General features: G+C 43.0%; 1 protein-coding gene across 1 annotated transcript; it reads right to left on the bottom strand.

Moving 5' to 3' along the window:
* Window positions 1-477: 477 nt before the first annotated feature.
* Window positions 478-20,613, bottom strand: IDH1 (isocitrate dehydrogenase (NADP(+)) 1). The gene is made up of 10 exons (XM_082631283.1): window positions 20,428-20,613; window positions 19,313-19,378; window positions 16,835-16,972; window positions 12,682-12,973; window positions 9,940-10,045; window positions 8,491-8,668; window positions 7,003-7,154; window positions 3,920-4,060; window positions 3,058-3,220; window positions 478-1,402 (listed from the first exon to the last, which is right to left on the bottom strand). Exons 3-10 carry the CDS (start codon window positions 16,954-16,956, stop codon window positions 1,312-1,314), a joined length of 1,245 nt encoding a protein of 414 aa, XP_082487409.1. The 5' UTR covers window positions 16,957-16,972; window positions 19,313-19,378; window positions 20,428-20,613; the 3' UTR covers window positions 478-1,311.
* Between the last annotated feature and the right edge of the window lie 1,547 nt (window positions 20,614-22,160).

The following is a 22,160-nucleotide window of genomic DNA, read 5'->3' as shown; positions in this document are numbered from 1 at the left end:
ATTATTATCCTTTTGTTCTATCTTTGGTCTTCTTTCCCTTTCACTGTAGAATCCACATCTGTTTGTTTGCTTACCCATTTCCCCCTCAGTAAACTCCTGGAGGACAGAGACTTTTTTTTTTTATTATTATTTTTTATTTTTGGCTGCACTGGGTCTTAGTTGCTGCGCGCGGGCCTTCCTCAGCTGTGGCGAGCGGGGGCACTCTTCGTTGCGGTGTGTGGGCTTCTCATTGCGGTGGCTTCTCCTGTTGCGGAGCACAGGCTCAGCAGTTGTGGCTTGCGGGCCTAGTTGCTCTGTGGCATGTGGGATCCTCCCGGACCAGGGCTGGAACCCGTGTCCCCTGCATTGGCAGGCAGACCCCCAACCACTGCGCCACCAGGGAAGCCCAGAGGGCAGAGACTTTTTAAAATCAAATTCCTATGGCTAGGACCTAGCCTGGCAACTGAAGTATACTTGATAAATAAAAACTCAGAAGGCTAGTCATCAGCACTTAATTTTAATTAAAATTGACAGTTTAGATTAAGAACAGGACTAGAATAGTGTTTACAATCAACTTCTGAAAAATCACATTTATATAAAGGAAATAAAACAGGTCAGCAGAAGTCCAAGAAAGGTGCAGCTTGTAGTATTGCACGTGGATGAAATATGCTGTTCAGGGTAGCATAATACTTAGGCCACACAAGGCGCGGAGGAGGAGACAAATACAGAGGACAAACCCCTAGTTAGTATTTATTCTGGATTCTCCAGTGAGCTCAAAAATATGTAGTAGTTTTGAAACATTTAGCTAGAGCTCTTTACAAGGATGACTGTGTCTTCAACACCTTTTAGTTACAGCCATGCTTTTCATTCCAAATCATGCACAAGTTTAACGTACAGCTTCCACCTCTGTTAAATCAAAAACACCCAGTGCCACAGGCCATGGAAAGTGGGAAAGGGAATGAATTTCTACTTTATACAATTTTAGGGAATAGTACTGTGGCTATAGTTTACCCTTTCAAGCACTCTTCATTTTGGTCATTTATATCAGAACATGAAGAAAAGTGACAGTGAGTACAAATGGACACTAAAGTAATTCCTAGGCTACTAGTAGAAAGTAAAATAAAATTAAAAAAAAGTCCCCAGCCACGTTCACAAAGGTGGCATAACTGTATGGATAAGAAAAAGGCTGTAAACTTATAGAAAAGATAAACTCTGGCTTCTAAACAAATTACAGAATTGATTTTGCCTTTACTCTTGAGTGTTATAGAGAAAAATGTAAACCAGTGGACCTAGTTACCAAAAACACACATCCTCCAAAGACGAGGGATGACCTTAAAGTTTGGCCTGAGCTAGTTTTGTCTTCAAGTTTTCTCCGAGTTTATCCATGAACTCAAATGTATTCAAGTAGTCAGAACGCTGCACACTAACAGCAGAGGAAAAAGAAAAGAAGGAAATTTAGTTTGTCTTTGATCTGGCGGCAGGTAGAGGAAAAGTCCTAGACATGCTACTTAAAGTAACATTCTATTTATTTCTAGAAGAAAACTGATTAATGTGAACAAGCTATAAGTTTATGGCCAATGCCTGGGTTCAAGGTTCAAGGGGCTAACCCAGGTTACAGGCAGTCTGAGCAGAGGCTGGGCCACACACACACTCACAGGAGGCTCCTGGCCATGTAGCTTTGAAGGTGAAACTGCCCCAGAGCTTCATTCATACTAATGCCTGGGACACTGAAATCTTCCCACTTCTTATTCCTCATTCTTAAAAATAATAGAACATATCCAGGTAGTGATGCTTTTACTCATATCCCCACAAAATGTCACATGTCCTCAAAAAAAACCTTTTGTAAAAATTTATTCCTAAGTATTTTATTCTTTTTGATGCTATCATAAATAGAATATTTCAAATATGTTTTTCAAATATTTCAAAAAAAATAGTTTTGCTCCCACTGTGAATGTGATGGTTCTTCCATTTCCATTTTTGTTTATTGGTGGTGTAAGGAAAAGCTACTTTGTTGTTGCTTATTTATCTAGTATCCAGCTACCTTAGCCTTTTTTTGTTGAATTGTTTGAATTTTATAGATATATAATTTATAACCTGAAAATAAAGACAATTTCATCACTTCTTTTCACATTAAAAAAAAAAAGAAAAGCTTTAGTGCTCTTATTTCTACCTTTGTCTTACTTAAAAAGCAAAAGACAATGGACTGGCTATCTAATCCTGCTAATAGGTGCCTATTCAAATCAGGTTGGAAGTAACACACCCATAGGAACATTTCAAACACTGTATTGTTGCTGGAAATTTAAGATAAGAAAAATGTAGTGATGGAGTGTATCCCCATTACTGAGGTATACTGACCCTAACAGAGATCTCTGAGGACACATGGATGGGACACGGGATTGGTGTTAAATTTTAGTATTGTTTCTTGATGTGAGTCATAGTAGCCAACTTTGATTGAGGGAGGAATCCCTGATCAGCAGCTGATCCAGCTGGGATACAGGCTACCATGTTCTCAAAAAAGTCCTGGGTGATACATGGGCCCTCAGATATCTGACTGCTGGTTACAGATACTTAAGGAAGGGACTATGATAAACCGGACATCTTATACCTGCACTGCTTACTTTTCTTACTGTAAATTGAAGAAAATAAAGAGGTGGAATAAAATAGTCTTGGGGGGTCTCTTTGTTTCTAAATGCCTATAATTTTCTTGTTAAATTAAGCAGAACCTTGCCACCCACTTGATTGTCACTAGATCAGGGGTGAGCAAACTACAGCTTGGCCCATGAACCCAGTCTGGGCTGCAGCCCAGTTCTGTACACAGGGTTTGATTGGAACACTGCCACACCCATTAACTTTTGTGTCACCACTGACGGCTTTACTGCCATGGAGGCAAAGTTCAATAATTGCCGTATGTTCCACAAAGCCTGAAATGTTTATTATCTGACAATTTACAGATGTCTGCTGACTCCTGAACCAGATGACAAATACTAATTCATGCAACTCCAAAAAGCACTTGATATTCTGAGTCCAGGGAGGATAAATGGTAATTTGACCACAGAGCTTAGGGCATCTTATACTTACTTGGGTAAACCTTTAATACAAGCAGCCAAGTCCTTGGTCATGAAGCCAGCTTCAATGGTCTCAATACAGACTTCTTCCAAAACCTTTGCAAAGAAGCTGAGGTCTTTATTATCATCAAGTTTAGCTCTGTGGGCTAAGCCTCTGGTCCAGGCAAAAATGGAAGCTAAAAGACAGGGAGAAAAAAAAAGCACACTTCAATCACACTGGTTAGAAATATTCCCAAGTACCTCAGTTCCCCAAAATAGAACATTTTGTTTGTTTGTTTGTTTAGGTAACTGACTTCATTGGATGCTATCTGCATGAGCTCTAAGTTTTAGGAAAGTTGGAAACATTTTACCAAATTGAAACTTTTCAAAAAACCTGAAGTTTTGTAGAGGAAATGTTTTGGATTTTGTTAGACTTTTAAGAAAGCACATATTCAGGGTAGGAATACATGACGCTTAAGGCATTTACGAATTTGGAAAAGGTCACAATCTCTTCTACCTCTTGTCTATATTGGTCTCTTCTCCTCTTTCCAGGCTATAATCTGTTTTAAAGTGCTATCCCTAAAACCTAGTTAAAAGGATCTAACAATGTGGCTTTAGATTCTTAGCTACATGTGACATTTCACTGCAGCAGAGGAAAAGGAAAATGCTTGTTGATAACATTCTTCTCTGTAATGAATATTCTCCCACAAACTGGAAAAGCATATATTATGTATATTTTAAGAAACATATTAAAACAGTTCTTATGAGTAGAGCAAATCAGCTGTTTGGTGAGGATTTTATATACAAGGCATTGGGCAGCCAAAGGAACACGTCTGAGCCCCTTTGGAGATTTCTATTCTGGTTGGAAATCAACGTAGCAGCAAACAATGTCTTACCAATGGGATTGGTGGACGTCTCCTGTCCTTTCTGGTACATTCGGTAGTGACGTGTTACAGTCCCGTGGGCAGCCTCTGCTTCTACTGTCTTGCCATCTGGACAAACCAGTACACTGGTCATCATGCCAAGAGAGCCGTAACCTATGAGTGGCGGAACATGAAGTAAGGGATTCAACTGCACGCAGAGCACTGGGTCTCCCAGAGATGAGAGAAAATGACTTCGTCTTGACAGGTCTCAGTGAGCAAAATAAACAAGAGCACATGGAGTCACCAATAATTCTTCTGCCTTTCAGAAAAGGCTGTGCTTTTTCTTCACGTATCTACCTCAGAGGCACCTGCTCCATGATGAAGAACTCATGGTCTGACTGCCTGCATTCCACCCTAGTTCCGTGACTCCCTAACTACTGTGGCTCAGTTTTCTTACCTGTAAAATGGGAATAGTAGAAACACCTATTTCATAGGGTTGTTGTGAAAACTAGATGAATATGCATACGTTCGTGAATATATATGAAAAGAATACATATTCCTATTCTTTAGACTAGTACCCGCCACAGAGTAAGAGCTCAATATATTACTGTCATGCTTATGTGCAGATACTCTGCTGTTCCAGGAAAATAAAGATTAATGAGTTGTCTCCCGCCATCAAGCTGCTCACAGGCTCATGTGGGACTGGGAAGAGAAAGCTGATTAAAAACAGAATGGGATGGGGCTTCCCTGGTGGCACAGTGGTTAAGAATCCACCTGCCAATGCAGGGGACACGGGTTCAAGTCCTGGTCTGGGAAGATCCCACATGCTGCGGAGCAACTAAGACCGTGCGCCACAACTACTGAGCCTGTGCTCCAGAGCCCATGAGCCACAACTCCTGAAGCCTGCGCACCTAGAGCCCGTGCTCCGCAACAAGAGAAGCCACCGCAATGAGAAGCCTGTGCACCTCAACGAAGAGTAGCCCCCGCTCGCCACAGCTAGAGAAAGCCTGCACAGAGCAACAAAGACCCAACGCAGCCAAAAATAAATAAATTAAAAAAAACCAACAAACAAACAGAAAAAAAAAAACACAGAATGGGATGGATCCAAGCACCTCCCACTCGCCCCTGCTCTCTTTCACAGCCTCCCCAGAACGACTCTATTCTGTGGTTTCCTATTCAGAGAACCACATTACAACTTTTAAGTCCATACAACTGATTTTTCTTCTTTTTTCTTTTTTTACACTCGAATTCCAAGAACACTTTTCTCCATTTCTGCTACCTCCCAATAACACCTGTGGAGTTATGTGGAGTTAATAATGCAAATCTATAATAGGCTGCTACTCTGTTTGGGAATAAGTAAATAAACCCTTTTTAAACTCATCTTTGAGTACAATGGCAATTTCTGTGCTGAATTAGCAGCTCCTTTCCCATCACTGTGTTGGTATGAGGCTTTAGTAGAGTCTCAAATATTCATTGATTGGAGACGTTTAGGGCCATATTCACGGTGAATGTGTCTATTTATATTAGGAAACACTAGTTGGTACCACTGTCAAAACTGAGGACAGAAATAAAATGTTTGGTGTGAGTCCAAAGTAGTTCATCCCTCTAGAGAAGAATGAACGTAAGAACAGCTCGGCTGGGGGCTTCCCTGGTGGTGCAGTAGTTGAGAGTCCGCCTGCCGATGCAGGGGACACGGGTTCATGACCCGGTCTGGGAGGATCCCACATGCCGCGGAGCGGCTGGGCCCGTGAGCCATGGCCGCTGAGCCTGCGCGTCCGGAGCCTGTGCTCCGCAACGGGAGAGGCCACAACAGTGAGAGGCCCGCGTACCGCCGGGGAAAAAAAAAAAAAAAAAAAAAAAAGAAAACGAAAGAAAGAACAGCTTGGCTGCCTTTTAATCTGTTTAGCTACGTTGAGGTCACCTTTATCTACAGGCGCTGCTCAGACACAGAGAGGTATGTTATCGGTGTACTGCTGGACACTGCAATTCCACATTCCTATTTTGAAATCCTTTGAACCTCCATAACTTGACAATTACATTGGAGATATCCTTCCAGATACCCTCTTCTTATTGCTATGAGGACATTTAGAAATGATGGAATGATTTGGGTCATTACCAGGGACCCTTCTTACGCACCACAGAGTCACCACAAAGCAACACTCCTTCCTCTGCTGCATTCAATATAAACAATGGTGAGGACGAAAGAGAAACAGAAGGAGGGTAAAGAAGGAGAACTGGGTTAACTCATTTATCTGACAGAAACATTATCTTTAACCAGGAAGATTTACTGATTTTCACACTGATAGGAGATGATTAACTTTTCATAAGAGAAAGAAAAAGTAGTACTTCCTGGGGAAAAGCAAACATAATTAAAGCTACTACAAACATTCATCGGGGGAAATTCAGTTTACACAGCTACCCTGAGTAACTGAAGTTGGAGGGCAACTTGGTGCCCAGGAAATCAGGGAAGGGAGCATTTTTGCTCATTTGGTCCTTTTCTCTGGCATGAAGCTCCTGGTTCCTGGAATTTCTGTGAAGAGCCCGGGGCTTCTTTGCTCAATTCTGTGCGTTTCAAGCTAAGCAGTAAACACATGTGTCTCACAGGGTGACAGAAGAGCCGTCAAGGCTGGCAAAAGGGGCATGACCTGTAACTGTCTCCAGATGAATGGGCTCTCGGAGGGAGGCCCCTCGCTTAGGAGACAACCCTGAGCCCTCCTTGCCCGAGTCCCCTAGCTTTTTAGGTTCTCATCAGAAGGCAGATAAGGGTGGGGAGTGGTTTTCAGATCTGGCCGCTGGGCTACCATTGGAGGCAGGGAAGCTTCAAGCGGGGAAAGGGCTGAGATATAAGCTATGTCAGCCTCTGAGGCTGGAGCCGGGAGTCTCAACCCAAGAGTTAATTCCTGTGCGTCCCTGCCAGAAGTCGCCTACCCAGTCTGAGCTTAATTTCCTCATCTGTCAGCTGAGAAGACGGACCTGGACGCCTTGCGGTGTTAACATTTCACGACTTTTAGCAGCAAAGGGCTATAGAATCCCCCTTCCTGCACCAGAGAGCTAGCAGGGCTTGACCTGTCTGCTGCAGGCCAAGCCCACCTCCACTTGGTTCTCCAGCTCCTTACCTTGGGCCACGGAGTCCGACTGCACATCCCCATCATAGTTTTTACAGGCCCAGATGAAGCCTCCTTCTGATTTCATAGCTTGGGCCACCATGTCATCGATGAGCCTGTGCTCATACCAGATATTCTGAGCTTCAAACTGAGATTTGTACTGCCTAAGAAACAAGAAAGAAAAGAGAACAACCGACAAAAAAAACTGGTTTTGTTGGGATACCACGTGCCTCTCCAAAGGAGTCGGGGTGGGGTTGGAAGCAGCACATTTTAGTTGAAGCAACATAAATTTGGGAACCAGACAGACATGGGCTCAATTCTCTGCCCACTCATTTTCTAGTTGTGAAACCCCAATTTCCCCTTCTGTAAGGGTGATTTCATCCACTCTGCAGAGATGGGAGAATTAAGCAAGACGGTGGAGTGTTCCAAGTACTACTTTCACAGTTTTCAATACACCACTAATGAGATTCATGAGATTCAGCTTACTTTAAGAATGTAATCGGGGAGAAAAAGACTACTTTGCTGCTCAATATCATTCAGGAAACTAGGACAGCTTCTAGGTTTGATAAGATAGGAAGTAGGAGGAATTAAAATGTCTCAGGAAAGATACCTAAAATCCTAGCCGTGGCCTGAATGCTTGTATCTAAAAGGGAGGGATGACATCTTAAAAGTCAACAAGTGCTCAGGTATTGTTGAACTCAAAGTTGTTATAAATGTAGACTTAAGTTCAAATGACTCCACTAAAGCAGAGTTTAATTTTATTTATTTATTTTTAATAAAATCAATCAATTAATTAATTTAAACTTTTTGGCCCACGGCTTATGGGATCTTAATTCCCTGGACCAGGGATTGAATCCATGCCCTTGGCAGTAAAAGCGTGGAGTCCTAACCACTGGACCACCAGGGAATTCCCAAAAGCAGAGTTTTATTTATTTATTTATTTATTTTTGCGGTACGCGGGCCTCTCACTGTTGTGGCCTCTCCCTTTGGGAGCACAGGCTCCGGATGCACAGGCTCAGGGGCCATGGCTCACGGGCCCAGCCACTCTGCGGCATGTGGGATCTTCCCGGACCGGGGCACGAACCCGTGTCCCCTGCAACGGCAGGCGGACTCTCAACCACTGCGCCACCAGGGAAGCCCCCAAAAGCAGTTTCAAATCATAACAGTGGGCTTCAGAAAGAATGGAAATGGGCCCAAACTCAAAGTCACACCGATGAAAAATCAGAACTTTCTATCACTAACAGGGTATCTTTACTCACACATTAAATAACTCTGGCCCTGAAGAAAATAAATGTGGGGACTTTATCGGAGAACACATTTCTCTTCTAAAAGCAATTCAAGAGTTTTGCCTCACTCCTGTTAAATCTCAGTTTTGTCCTTATCTGAATGGGATAGTGATGGTTTTCACTCAATTTGTCCCACAATCAAAGGGGTAAGCATACAAATTCTATATTGTAAATGCCAGCTTATGTGACAAAAAAGAAAAAGAACTGTAGTTACTTGTCATATATCTCCTGAAAGATGTCTTTAAAACGTCCATCATATTTCTTTAGAATAGTGTTTTTGGTGCTCAGATACAAAGGCCACTTCTTAGACAGAGCCATCAGGAAAGAACTGTGTGCAAACTCTTCGATTGCCTTATCTTGATTGTACATCCCCATGGCAACACCACCACCCTCTGTGGGGGGACGACAATGAGGGAAAAAAGAAAGGTAAACAGGGTATAGTTGTAACAAGTCTATATACACCCACCATCCCCAAAACACCCAATTCCCAGCTCTCATGTCTGAGTCCAGGCTTCAAACTTCAATATTCCATGAGTTCCTGAGACATGTAATCAGAGGAAAGTCAGTTCTAGGTAAGGACATTCTAACTTGTTCTGAAAGGGCAACATAAATGAGAAAAACATAGTCTTTAGGATCCTAAAGTTCTTGAAATACCAAAAGCTACTGAAATGAACCAGAAATACACTCAGGAGGTGAATAATTTTTAAACTCTTTTCATACTTTAAAAATTTCAAGCATGTTTTTTAAACTCTAAGTGTGAACTCAATCCTTAGCTACTGAGAAAACTTTGCATTTCAAATACTGGATGAAAATTCTTGTAATTGCCTGGCGGATACTGAAAGTTCGTCTGTCATTGGTAGAAATAATTACACTCCATGTAATCACTGGTGTTTCACAGCTCTTATTGTTTGAACTTTGTTATTACTGAAAGCTAGAACTTGAATCTGTGCCACTGCCCAGGGCCAGCTTGGGCTGAGGATGTTAGAGCTGCTGAAACTCTGGCAGAAGTAGATTCCATTAAAATGATATGATTTAGAGGAGCCAAGGAAAACAACAGCTAGGTCAGTTTTGAGGTTTTGTTCGTGTGAGTGCTTTTAACAACCTTAACAGTGGAGAAAGAGGGTCCTCTGTTCTTTCAACAGCTTTTGGGATGGATTTGCCATAATGGACCTTAGAAGCAGCAGGACGGGGGGAAAGAAGAGGCAAAAAACCCAAACGTTCCACTTTCACAGAACAAATACTCAGAAGGACAAGAAGAAAACTTCAGCAAATAAATAATGCAGCCATTTTCAAATACAAACCCTACCAGAGCCAAAGGGCAGGATTACATGACAGGAGATTTGGGGCTATTAATGTTTAATTTGTGCACAACAGACTCCTGTCAACCTTCCCTCCATGTTTTAAGAGAGACGCATAATTATCTACTTGCATTTCCAATTATGTATATGCATTTCCAGTTAAGTGGCTACTTCTTTTTATGCCTTTAGTAATGCCACAGGAAGCCATGGCATTGATTTTGAGCGCTATGGAAATGTTGTAGATTCAGGTTGTATTTTTAGGCAGCCACACAATTTTCACAGAACTTTAAAAAACCAGTAATAACGCTGTCTAAATGATCTACTAAAAAAATGAAAGATGTAGCTCATGGTGGACTTATACATACCTGTGAAGTTATGTACCAGGTATGTCGTTTTGGGGGATCCATCGCTTGGTGTGTAGGATATCTCTACTTTTCCAGGCCCCGGGACAACAAAATCAGTTGCTCTGTACTGTATGGGGGAAAAAAGGTATATTAAAAAAACAAAAACAAAAATACCTCCCACAAAAACCCAAAACTGTCCTAGTTAGTGGTAGTACACATTAGAAATCAATATTTATCAGGGGCCTACCATGCATGGGGCAGTTTTCTGAGTACAGATATGGGTATGAGAGAGAATAACAGAGTATTTCCCCTTATGAAGCTTACGACCTAACAAAGACATACAAAAGAAGTAACATTAGAGCTTTCAAATGTCAAAAGGGGGCACAGATAAAAAATGCTATTGGGGCTTCCTTGGTGGCGCAGTGGTTCAGAGTCCGCCTACCGATGCAGGGGACACGGGTTCGTGCCCTGGTCTGGGAAGATCCCACATGCCGCGGAGCGGCTAGGCCCGTGAGCCATGGCCGCTGAGCCTGCGCGTCCGGAGCCTGTGCTCCGCAACGGGAGAGGCCACAACAGTGAGAGGCCCATGTACCGCAAAAAAAAAAAAAAAAAAAAAAAAAAAAAAAAAATGCTATTGGAAGACAGAGGAAGAGGAATGACTATAACCTGGAGGTCAAGGAAGTCTTCCTATAGGGAGATAATATACTAGCTACAGCACTGAAGATGATGATGAGAATGCTAATGCCCGATTCTCACTGTATGACATACTTTAAGTGATTAACTTGTATCCCTTATTACCTCATTAGATTCTTCCCTCAATCTTACAAGGAAGGAACTGTGATGTAGTGGAAATAATGCATCTAGGGTCAAAAGACTCGGGATCTGGTCCTTGGACCTTCAGGACTCGGTCTCTTCATGGTAATCACTGCTACTAATGCCCAGCCCAGGACCTGTCCACATGAAGCAATCATTCTGAAAGCAGCTGCAACAGGCTGACGACCCTTAGGAAAGGGCCTGTGGAGGACAATCACCTTTGTCATGGGTATGGAAAATGTGCCCAGCCCACACTAGGCTTATGTCAATCTTTGCTGCCTTGTATCTTCTTCAATGGCTTAGATTAGAATACTTTCAGAGTCAGGTACCAGCCGATGCCAGCCAAACCTATTTGTCTACGTTTGTGTAGAATAGTACTAATAACAGCTGGTAGAAAAGCTGTCAGATAACGATCCAGATTAAATATCTACTCTATGCAGAATATTTCTGACATATAAAGTCCTTCACTATGGGTGGTAATTGATTCCCATTTCTCAAAAGGCAGAAACCGAGGCACCAAAGTACAATAAATGCTTTCTAGAGGTTTGGAATTTTCAATCTAGACTTTAATAAATAGAATGACTATTCTTCCAGGTGATTGATGCCAAAATAATAATTTAAAAAAAAAAAAAGAAAGGGAAAGGACATCACTGAACTCCTAAGAACTTAAGAGTGGTTTTGCCAGGATTAGTGAGCTTGTATAGCACTCCCATCTACATCCCCTCTCCTGGGCCTCTGAGAGGCGTCTGTGAAGGGACTGGCCAGGATGAAGGGATAGTCTGAGCCACACGGTAGAACAAAGTGAACTACCCCTCAAGGACGACCTGGTGACCCTGCCCCCAGGAACGGAGAGTGGTCTGCACTACCCATACTATTTTTTTTATTTTTATTTTTATTTTTTTTTATTTTTTTTTATTTTTTTCGGTACGCGGGCCTCTCACTGCCGCGGCCTCTCCCGTTGCGGAGCACAGGCTCTGGACATGCAGGCTCAACGGCCATGGCTCACGGGCCTAGCTGCTCCGCGGCATGTGGGATCTTCCCGGACCGGGGCACGAACCCGTGTCCCCTGCATTGGCAGGCAGACTCTCAACCACTGCGCCACCAGGGAAGCCCTACCCATACTATTTTTAAGGACGGCTACATCAAAGCCCCTGGGTGTCAGCATCAGGGAGTCTTGTTTTTAAGGCTCTTTTAAGACATAAGCTGCTTTCTATGGAAGTCTAAAACTTCAGTTTCAACACAGAACTTTTATTTTGTTTAGCTGGCAATTTTTGTTTAATTTGGCAACAAGCCTACTTGTATAGAAGTACAGAAACTGTACTATTTTTTTCCCAAGCAGGAAGGGAATGTTTTAAAGAGACTGTTTTCAACTACTGAGCCAGTTTTTCCTTTTATGCATGAAACGATCATGTTTAATATAATCTTTGGTAGTTCTCAACTCTGTCTGCACATTAGAATCACCTGGGGAGCCTTAAAATGCCATGGAATTCAGACTTAGCTGGTGTAGGGTGGGACCAGGCACTGGCATTAAAACGAACAAAATTTTTTAAAAACGCGAAGCAAAATGAAACAAACACCAAAAAACCTGTAAAGGGACCTTACTGTACAGCCACAGGGTTTGGCTGAACCACTGATTTGGCCGAACCACAGGAAATTATCTAAATAAAAATGTCCACATCATATGGTTTAATCTAATAAAAAGGTAAGGAAGAAAAAAAATGCCTGAAAAAAATCATTTGTGTTGAGACAGGTACCTATCTGTAAGTTCATCTGTATTTACTTTTATCTAAATGTATACATACATTCATTTCTCAATTCTGTACCTCACCTAATGGGAGTAGATAAGATAAAATAAAGATAAGAATAAAGCACATATAAATCAGAACTGCTGGGCAGTCAAAGCCCGTGAAAAAAGAATATGGAAAGTCAAGTTATGCCAACACTACTTACTTGATCGCCATAAGCATGACGACCTATGATGATGGGTTTTACCCATCCACTCACAAGCCGGGGGATATTTTTGCAGATAATAGCTTCTCTGAACACAGTGCCACCCAGAATATTTCGGATGGTGCCATTTGGCGATTTCCACATTTGTTTCAACTTGAACTCCTCTACCCTCTTCTCATCGGGGGTGATGGTGGCACACTTGACACCAACGTTGTACTTCTTTATAGCTTCTGCAGCATCCTTGGTGACCTGGTCATTGGTGGCATCGCGATTCTCTATGCCTAAATCATAGCTGGGAGGGAAAAATTGTAAGCGTAACTTTCCAGGCAAACTGACAGGAGATTGAGGGTACTCCTATTCTATCCCCATGCACCACTCTGTGCATGGTGATGGCATGCAGGGCCTGCCCTGCAGAAAGTGAAGACTCCATATGTACCCAAATCTGCCAAGTTTTAGCATTAGTGTATCCTAGACACAGAAGATGGCTGCCAACTAAAAAAAAGCACCAAGCAAAGCTGGACTGCTAGGCCACGCGTGCCTCCCCGTGTGTGGGAAGCTGTCTAGAAGGAAACTAAATGGAAACCACTGCGCTCTGCCCTGCTGCTTCCTCTTCACCATAGAGGCAATATTAGCACACCAGCAACCTGTCTGCAGACTGCCTTCCGCACGATTAACATAAGAATGCAAGCCCAAACACTAATTTTCCCTTAGTAAATACTGTGCTCTAAAAATAAAGGGGGCAGAGGGTTTAAAGGGTTTCTAGTATTTTGGCATTGAAGTGTTGGAGTTACAGATGAGACGGACACTGCCAAAAAAAGCTAACGACCCCTTCATTAAGGACAATTAGTCATCTGAAGAACCTTTCCCTAAATCTTGGGCAAATCTCTTTCTTCTGGAAACAAGCCTGCACTTTATAGAATAAGTAATGGAATCCAGCAGTGGTTTTATATACCCCAGTGAATTATAGCTTAATACACACCCACACCCAGACTGCAGGTTATTCAGAGCAGGAAAGAATGCTGGCTGTCCATGAAGTATAGAAAAAGACTGTAAAGCTTTATTTAAAGTATGTAATAGTTTGCCAAAAGCAGGAAAAACAAAACAGTAATGAACAGTTTATTTTGTTCTCCAAGGCTTTAAAAGTTTTCCAAATTTTTTCAGCTTTCAAAACTTGTTGAACCATTAAGCCTCTAGATTTCTCGCTTCAGTTCCTGTATTTTCCTTTCCTTAGATATCCCAACTTGTGATGGAAATGCAAAAGGGAATCCAATCTTACAATGTATTTCCAAATAATAATTCCAAACTGCTTTGACTGTTTTGGCTTCCTCCCTCCCCCTGAGGGTGTATCGTGCATTTGCATTAACCAGACCTCCTTAGGAGATATCCTTCCTTCTTAGTCTTGTAAGGGGTCATGATGACCCACTACTTGCTTTGTACGAACAGATGTGGATTGTGTGTAAACTGTCAATACATCATTTGGGTCAATACAGCCCTTTACTCAAAAACTTCCTTAACTGCTCTTTCACCTCTAGCGGGCAGAACAGTCCTCAGAGCTTTCTGAAAGACTGTCTCCTGGGTTATAATCCTCAAGTTGGCATGAATAAAATTTTCCATTTCTTTCTTAGATCGATTATTGGTTAATTTTTTTTTTTCATCGACACAAAGCCACTGACTTTCTTATCTTATGGTTTAGGAAGTGCTCAATATCTATAAATGTCTACTCCTAACTTAAACAAGCAATGTGGTCAGCAGTATTTATGTTCGTGGGAAACATTTTTCATCAGAAGAACCTGCCAGCAAATTAGTGGATTTTTTGCTTCTCTTTTTAACATTTCTAAGCGAAGAGAATGAATAAATGCCCTCGATTACTGCCTAGCCAACAGAAAATAAAACAAACGAATCACTCCACTCCCCTCAAAAAGAACCAATCGTAATAATAATAGCAATTTTGGAACAACTTACACTTGTTTAAGTCTCCAAAAATTCTTTAGTCTTTAGCCAGTGACTCTTTGCCTTCTAGGCATAATGACTGTCCTTTAAAACTCCTTATGCCTCTTTACTAAGGCAGCTCAAAAGCATCTTTGCAGCTACTGTACTGGGAAGAGTTCTGCAAATTCACCTATTGTCATGTAAAATGTTTGTAAAATGCTTCTTTAACCACTTGGATGATTTTTTTTTTACTTTAATTAATTAATTAATTAATTTTGGCTGCATTGAGTCTTTGTGGCTGGGCTTTCTCTAGTTCCGCTTAGTTGCAATGTGGGGGCTTCTCATTGCAGTGGCTTCTCTCGTTGCGAGCACGGGCTCTAGGCATGCAGGTTTCAGTAGTTGTGGCGCAAGGGCTTATTTGCTCCGCAGCATGTGGGATCTTCACAGACCAGGGATCAAACCTGTGTCCCCTGCATTGGCAGGCGGATTCCTAACAACTGCACCACCAGGGAAGTCCCTGGATGACGCTTTTAAAGTGTCATTTCCTGTGTGTTTGGTGGACCTCTGCAGATATTTGCTCCCGCCCTCTCACGGCTGCAATATAGATATTATCAACACCTTAGGCTTAGAATAATTAAAAAGGGCATTTAATGACAACATGTGAATTCAATGTCTACACCCAAGCGAAAAACAGGTCCTCAGGACAGTCTGAGGAATAATTCTGGGTCAAGGCAAACACACTTACTGTTGCCAATAGTTTGGCTGAAATGTGTTGTTCAACATATTACCCTGCCAGTCCTCAGCCACTCCACCCCTGTGAAAATTCTGTCTCTACCTAGTCCAAATGTACAACAAGCATGAGCAAATGTATGAAAAACATAGGGGGAAAAAAAATGAAAGAATTCCATAGAGATTTTCATATCTGTCCCCAAATACCTTTTTTTTTTTTTTTTTTTTCTTGCAGGACACGGGCCTCTCACTGTTGTGGCCTCTCCCGTTGCGGAGCACAGGCTCCGGACGTGCAGGCTCAGCGGCCATGGCTCACGGGCCCAGCCGCTCCGCGGCATGTGGGATCTTCCTGGACCGGGGCACGAACCCGTGTCCCCTGCATCGGCAGGCAGACTCTCAACCACTGCGCCACCAGGGAAGCCCCCCACATACTTTTAATACAGGGCAAAGGCTCCCATCTCCAGGACACAAATGGTTTAGGGAACTTCTGAAAGGTCGGGGTTGTATTAGATAACGTCAAGAATTCTTTCTGTGCTACAATTGTATGAAAAGGGTAAAAGACAAGGAATGAAAAGGTAACAAGGTCCACTGACTAGTTAAGTAGAGTGACAGAAAATACACTAACCTTCTCAAAGGACAAAATTGTGTTAACTACATTCTTTACCGATTAACAGAGGATGTAGCTCTATTATTTTCCCCTCCGCAAATAATACCTCGTGCTGCTCTTGGCCACTGATTTATTACAAATAAAACCCTCACAGGAAATAGAGGCTTGGAAAGACCTGAGAATTACGTTGTTGCCATCATAATTCTTCTCTTCTGAAAAATGACAAGTTCAGTGTTTCTAGTATTATGTTAAAATTAAAATAGAAGATTCATTTGCATATATATATGAAACCCAGTCCCCCTAAAATCGAATTCCCTTACTGAGTTTATGATTAATCTCTCTATCTGAAACTTTATCCCCTTGCCGGTCCCCTCTGTCCTCAATCCTGTGCTAATTTAACACTAATCAACCAGAATCAGATGACTAAAATTGCTGTTGTAGATATCATCAGTTACTACAAACTCAGGTTGTTACTCCAGGTCAAGATGAGCTAACAGACCCCTAAGCCATGAACCACCTGGCCAGAGAAGGTAAACAGGACACATCCTGACCCACTGAAACGAACATTTAAGAAATGTCACAGAAATTTCACAAGCTTCTCAGTTCTTCCCCTTTAAAAACAACCCCAACTCAAAGACCAATTTGGAGTGGATCTGAGACTTTGTCTCCCACTCCCTTCTTGCAAATAAACCCTTACTTTGCTGCAAACACCTACTGTCAGAGTTTGGCTTTCTGGACCAGGGGCACACCAGTTACACATTCATTTGCATGTAAGCTCACCAAAAGCTTTATACACAAGATACAGTGGTATCTATGTAAAAAAGCGACTTATACCCTGAAATCACATATGCTTTCTGACTTTGCTGCTTGGCAGAGTGATTCATTTACCTGTGCAGGTCCAATTCCACATAGGGAAAAATAAGTTTCTCTTTAATCAACTCCCAAATGATTCGTGTCATTTCATCTCCTTGCATCTCTACTACAGAACCGCCTTGGATTTTTTGAGACATTTTGACTTCAATAAACCTTCAAGAGGAAAAATGATAAGACACACATCTCATCATTTGCCTCATTACCATGTAAAAACAAAATACAATTTGGTGACTACTAAAAGAACGATTCATAACAGCATGACTGCATAAAAAGCTAATAATAACAATTACATTAACCATTAGAATCGAATACGTTTGCTGTATACAGCATTGTGTTACATGCTTCTTGTGTGGTTTCTGAATCAACACTCACAACAACCCTGTAAGGTGGAAATTATTTTTCCATTCTACTTTGCTAAAAGAAAAAAAAGCTTTCACAAGGCCATCCGGCTGGAGGATCGGCTGGAGGGTCGGGGAGCCTGAGCCTGTCACATGCCCTTAATAATGTAATCATTATTCTTGACTGTTGGTGTGTCCTATAAAATGAGATTATTTCCACAATATCATGTGTATTTGAAAAGCTCTACCCAACTCCTCATTTTACTGGGCCCTCAAGAGGAGCAGAATGATGTGTGCTACCATCTCCCCTCTTTTAAGAGGCTGTTTTGGTTAAAACAACTATCCTTGAGGAGATTCAACAAGTTCTAGGGACCCATTTTAAAGAAACTTTAATAAGTCCTTTAAAAAGTGAAAGATGAAGAATTCCAGGTGGAACTATATTTTCCTAGAGACAATAATGGATATTGGGGATGTCACACTGAATACAAAGTGATTTCTCAGTTAGAGAAATCTGTACGTATAGAGAAGGACTACTGACCAGAACACGCCCCTGTCCTGTCCTCGGTATCCCAACTCCTGGACTGTTCTTCTGGCTGTTAGTGGGCAAAGACAAGCCGCCAGTGGGTGGGACAGGGGATTGGAATTGTTCCAGGAAGAGGTGTCTTCTTGGGATGTGGGGGGATGCCAGATTCAAATCAATCTGATTCCCAGAGAGGGCAGGGGTACACCCTTTGGATGAGGCTTAAAGAAAGGCGTGTTTCCTGAGAGGCAGAGGAGGCTCTGAGCCTGCTAAAGGTTCCCTTTCATGGTGCTCTAATGGAAACTTTTTTTCCCCCTAGCAACATAACTGCAGATTGCTTTTATTCTTTTAAGTTATGGCTGAGGACTGGAAGTCAGGAGAACTGACTAAAAAAATTATGAAGTAAGAGGCCTGTAAACAGTTAAGCTAAAGTAATTTGGTCTTTAAATTTTAAAACGTAATGATTAGTAGACTGTGAGCTTCAGTTCCTCACCACAAGCCAGGACATATTCCTAACCCCTAGGCCCATTTTCACTTCCCAATTTCTAACTCTGGGATCCTGCTTATTAGTATTTAGGAGGTTCCCTAGACCATTACTGGGGAACCATCTGGAACTCAACTAGAATAAAAAAGTGAACAAACTGGTGTGAATGAGTCAGCTAGTTCCCATTTGTAATTTCAAGTATAATTTAAACTACAGCTTAAAGTGTATGATTTAGTCATGCTGATCCCACTGTCACATCTGTCCCTGTATTTAAAACAAAACAAAAAGAGGCAGCAAACTTATCTTAGTTTTGATACATTTCTGAGGCCATACTCCTACATAGTATTAGGCAAGGGTTATGATGGCTATTTTTCTTTGACGGCAAATACAGTTAATAAAAGGTCATACATCATACTTGAAATTTCAATAATGAGTGACAATGTTTTTTAGTTAACTATTTTCTTCTCAGTTGAAACACTTTCTGCAGTAATCTTTCTATATTTCATAATGCATAACTGAAACACTTCATGTTTTCTTCACGTTACTTATCCATTACATTTTTACTATCTTTTCACTAGAAAAGTGAAGCTTTATTGTAGACCCTGGCTTACCACAATGCAGGACACTATTTTATTTCTCCTAGATTTGAATTCCATGCAGTGAGCATTAGCCACCACTGAATTCACTTTCTACCCTGGTCCCTCAGATTTTCTGTCTCCACCCAAACCCTGACTTCAGAAGGAAGGCTTTTTCCAACAAGCCAGTTCATTTATTCTGAAAGCAGCTGAATTCCAATCTCCTGACACACATGTGCAATGCTAGAAAATAAACCTGGACTAATACAAAGTAGTTTAAGAAAAAAGAGCTGCTCACCCTGTTTAATTTTATTTTCATGATTCAAAATTTTTAGCCACATTTTTTGGGGGGCTGAGTGCATAAGCTACATTAATTTCTGGGTAAAACCCCCCCAAAAACCAAAGTTTCTTGCAGAGAAGACTAGACTGAAAGAAACAAGGAAGCAAGTGCAATTTATTGTTGGAAATATTCCTGACTCACTCCCTTGCAGTGGCTCCGACCACTTCCAAGACCTCCAAGACCAATTAAACGCAGTATTGCCATACCAAAGAATGGGAGAAATTGCTAATTCTCACCTTTACAACTTATAATCACCCCAACTCCTCTCAATCTTGCAGACTCAGCTGAGTGCAGTTTATCTCCTAAAACAAATCAAAAAAGGGAAGAGAACGGTAAGGTACAAGGCATTCCTGTCAGGAGAATTTAGCTGATTTCAATACGGGCCAGGAAACCCGGTTTGTCTGGTTTAAAGTACAGTGCTGAGTGTTCCCAGGCGGGGCGGGGCAAAGGGCAGTTTTAGGTCCGCAGGCGCCTTTCAAATAAAGTAAATATCTCTGCACACACTGGAGGGTGCGTTCGTGGGGAGTCCCAAGTTCGTCGTCCGTTAGCTAGTCTTGGGGTTTGCACGTTCTTAGGGGACGCTGTGACCAGCGGGCTCATGGCCTGCATGCGTCCTTGTGGCCATTGTGCAAGAGGGCTGCAACCGAAGCTGGCTCGGTTTCTCCTTCCAGGTCTCCACGTCCGCCCCTTCCCTCCCAGGTGCCGGGACCTTTAAAACCCGGGCGCCAGGAGCAGGCCGAAGGACGCCTCCCCCAGAACTCGAGATGCCGGCGGCGGCGTGGTTTCCTCCACCCTCACTCCGCCCCCGACCGCCACCAGGTGGCCTAGCGAACACCCCTCGCCGACCCCCTTCAGGCTCTCCAGGCGGACGCATCCAGCTCGCCGCACCGCCAGTCCCAGCCGCCCAAGGTCGATGCACACTCCCAAGTCCTCCAGCTCCCGAGACCGCACGTTTTCTTCCCCGCAAACGCAAGACTTAGTCTTCCACGCAAACGCAAGACTTAGTCTTCCACGCGTCCCTGCATCCTCCCACCCCGATTTTCCTTTCTGTTGCAGACCTGGCCTTCCGTCTGTCATGGCATGCAACCTTCCGCCGCCCAGTTTTCGTCCTCCCTTGCATTAGAGCGGACCTTCTACACATCCAGGCATCCAGCACCTTCTTCCTCCCCATTTCTTTTCCCCACGCCCAATACCTGGAATTTTTTCCCCTGCCTTGCGACCACGACTCGCCGCTAAGTTGACCCTACCATACCCAAGATCTGAGCTTCCTTCCTTTTTCCCACTCCAGCTATTGACAGAGCCTCCCCACAAAAGCCAGGGGCCGGAGACGCCCCTCGAAGCCTGTGGTTACCTGCAGGAGAAGGTACGCTTGCAATGACCCGGGAACGCCACAGCCCTCTCACGGTTAACCCACAAGCGCACACTCTGGCAATCCCAGCTGTGCTCCAGCTGTTTCGGCCGGTGACACGGCCTCCGCAGAAACCGAAATCTGAAACGGCGGCCCTTCCAGGCTTTTGTCCCGACCCAGGCCCGACCCCCTCAGTCCATCTCCCGGAGCTCCGCCCCTGACCCGCCGCCAATCGCCGCGCGCTGACCCGCTGAGACGGGCGGGGCCAGGGGCCCAGGGGCGGGTCCCGGAAGGCTAGGCCGAATTCCGCGGCGAATTCCAAGCGCTCGAGGCGGGGAAGGGCTTGCAGCGCCTTTGGGCTCGGCCGCCACTCCTCTACGGCGGAAGGACGAGATTGCCATCTGCAGGCTGGGGAGCAGGGCAAGCCTGGGCTGGTCTTCTGAATCCTCCGCCGCGAAGGGTCCCCCCGGGCTTCGTCTGCAAATAAAGGCAAACCGGGGACGGCGCGGCTCGGACCGATCCCCTTCCCTGCGCGCCCCGGCTGTGTGGTAGACTGGAACGCGCTTGGACAGAAGGAAAAGTGCCCTGGGCAAGCGTGACGTCGCTTTGGGGGCTTCGCGCAGCTGGAATGCAAAGGGTTGAACAATTGCACAAGCAGGCATGCTACAGTAAATTTCCGCCACCACCGATGACTAAGTCTTTAGAGCTTCTGTATCTATAATTTCAATTACTACTGCGTACTATATAATAAACGCAGTCGTCATTTGCATTAGAAGATAAGGATAATGAGATTATTATCTGGGTTCCAGAGAAGTTCAAATAAAGATCGGAAGTCTTAGAGAACAGTGGATTAAAAAAAAATTCTGTCCTCTGCAGGGGATTATTTTTTGTGTATTCCTTACTCTTGAAAACATGGAAGGCGGGGGAAGAGTATTTTAGATCGTGATTTGCAGGATAATCGCATGCTTGGTCCAGGATTCAATGCCCCCAAATTTATTTTTTAAAATTATCTCTAATATCGGGTTATTATTATTACTCTTATGAAGGGTACTATGCGAGGTGCATTTTGGTCACTAGAGGGCACTGGTATTTTTCCCAAGAGAAAAGGAAGAAGCCTCGCGCTTGTTGATTATTGAGATGGATTAACTGAAAGTAGCGGTCACTTCCATTTATTCCTATAGAACTGATTATAGAGGTATATGCTCTTGTATTTTCATCTCTAATTTGAGAGTCCAAATCACCTGAGATTGTAAGTTTACTCTATATTATATCAGGCTCACGTTATTACCCCTTGTCCACTACTAAAATTATTTATATTCATTCTTGTTCCAGAAAGGATTTAGGGCAACCTTCAAGATACATACAGTATGGCACGACAAAGAACATTGAATATAGGTGAGGAAAAGACAGAATAAATACAGGAAATTGTACATTTTGTGAGTTTAATCACAAAATGTATTCCATCAAATCCTAAACAGTGCCGAAAGGGGGCTACAAATTTGGCTCTAAGCCAATGTGGGAGGAAAGGTAACAGCGTTACCTTTCTAAAAATCGAAAACAGCGTTTCCTAAGTCAGTAATGCAGGAAGTACTTTTCAACTGAAAAGTTTTTTTGTAGATCCCGAGCAGTGACTTATATTAATATATACAGATATATGCTCCTTGTGCTGATAGCTCTCTACAACTATAAAATAACAACCTTATAGACAAAATGACTAGAAGCAAAACTATAAAAAG

Source organism: Mesoplodon mirus, assembly GCF_964341445.2.
Source record: "Mesoplodon mirus genome assembly, chromosome: 8".
Classification (NCBI taxonomy): domain Eukaryota; kingdom Metazoa; phylum Chordata; class Mammalia; order Artiodactyla; family Ziphiidae; genus Mesoplodon; species Mesoplodon mirus.
Note: the sequence above shows the minus strand (reverse complement) of the source record. Positions and strands in the feature narration are given on the sequence as shown.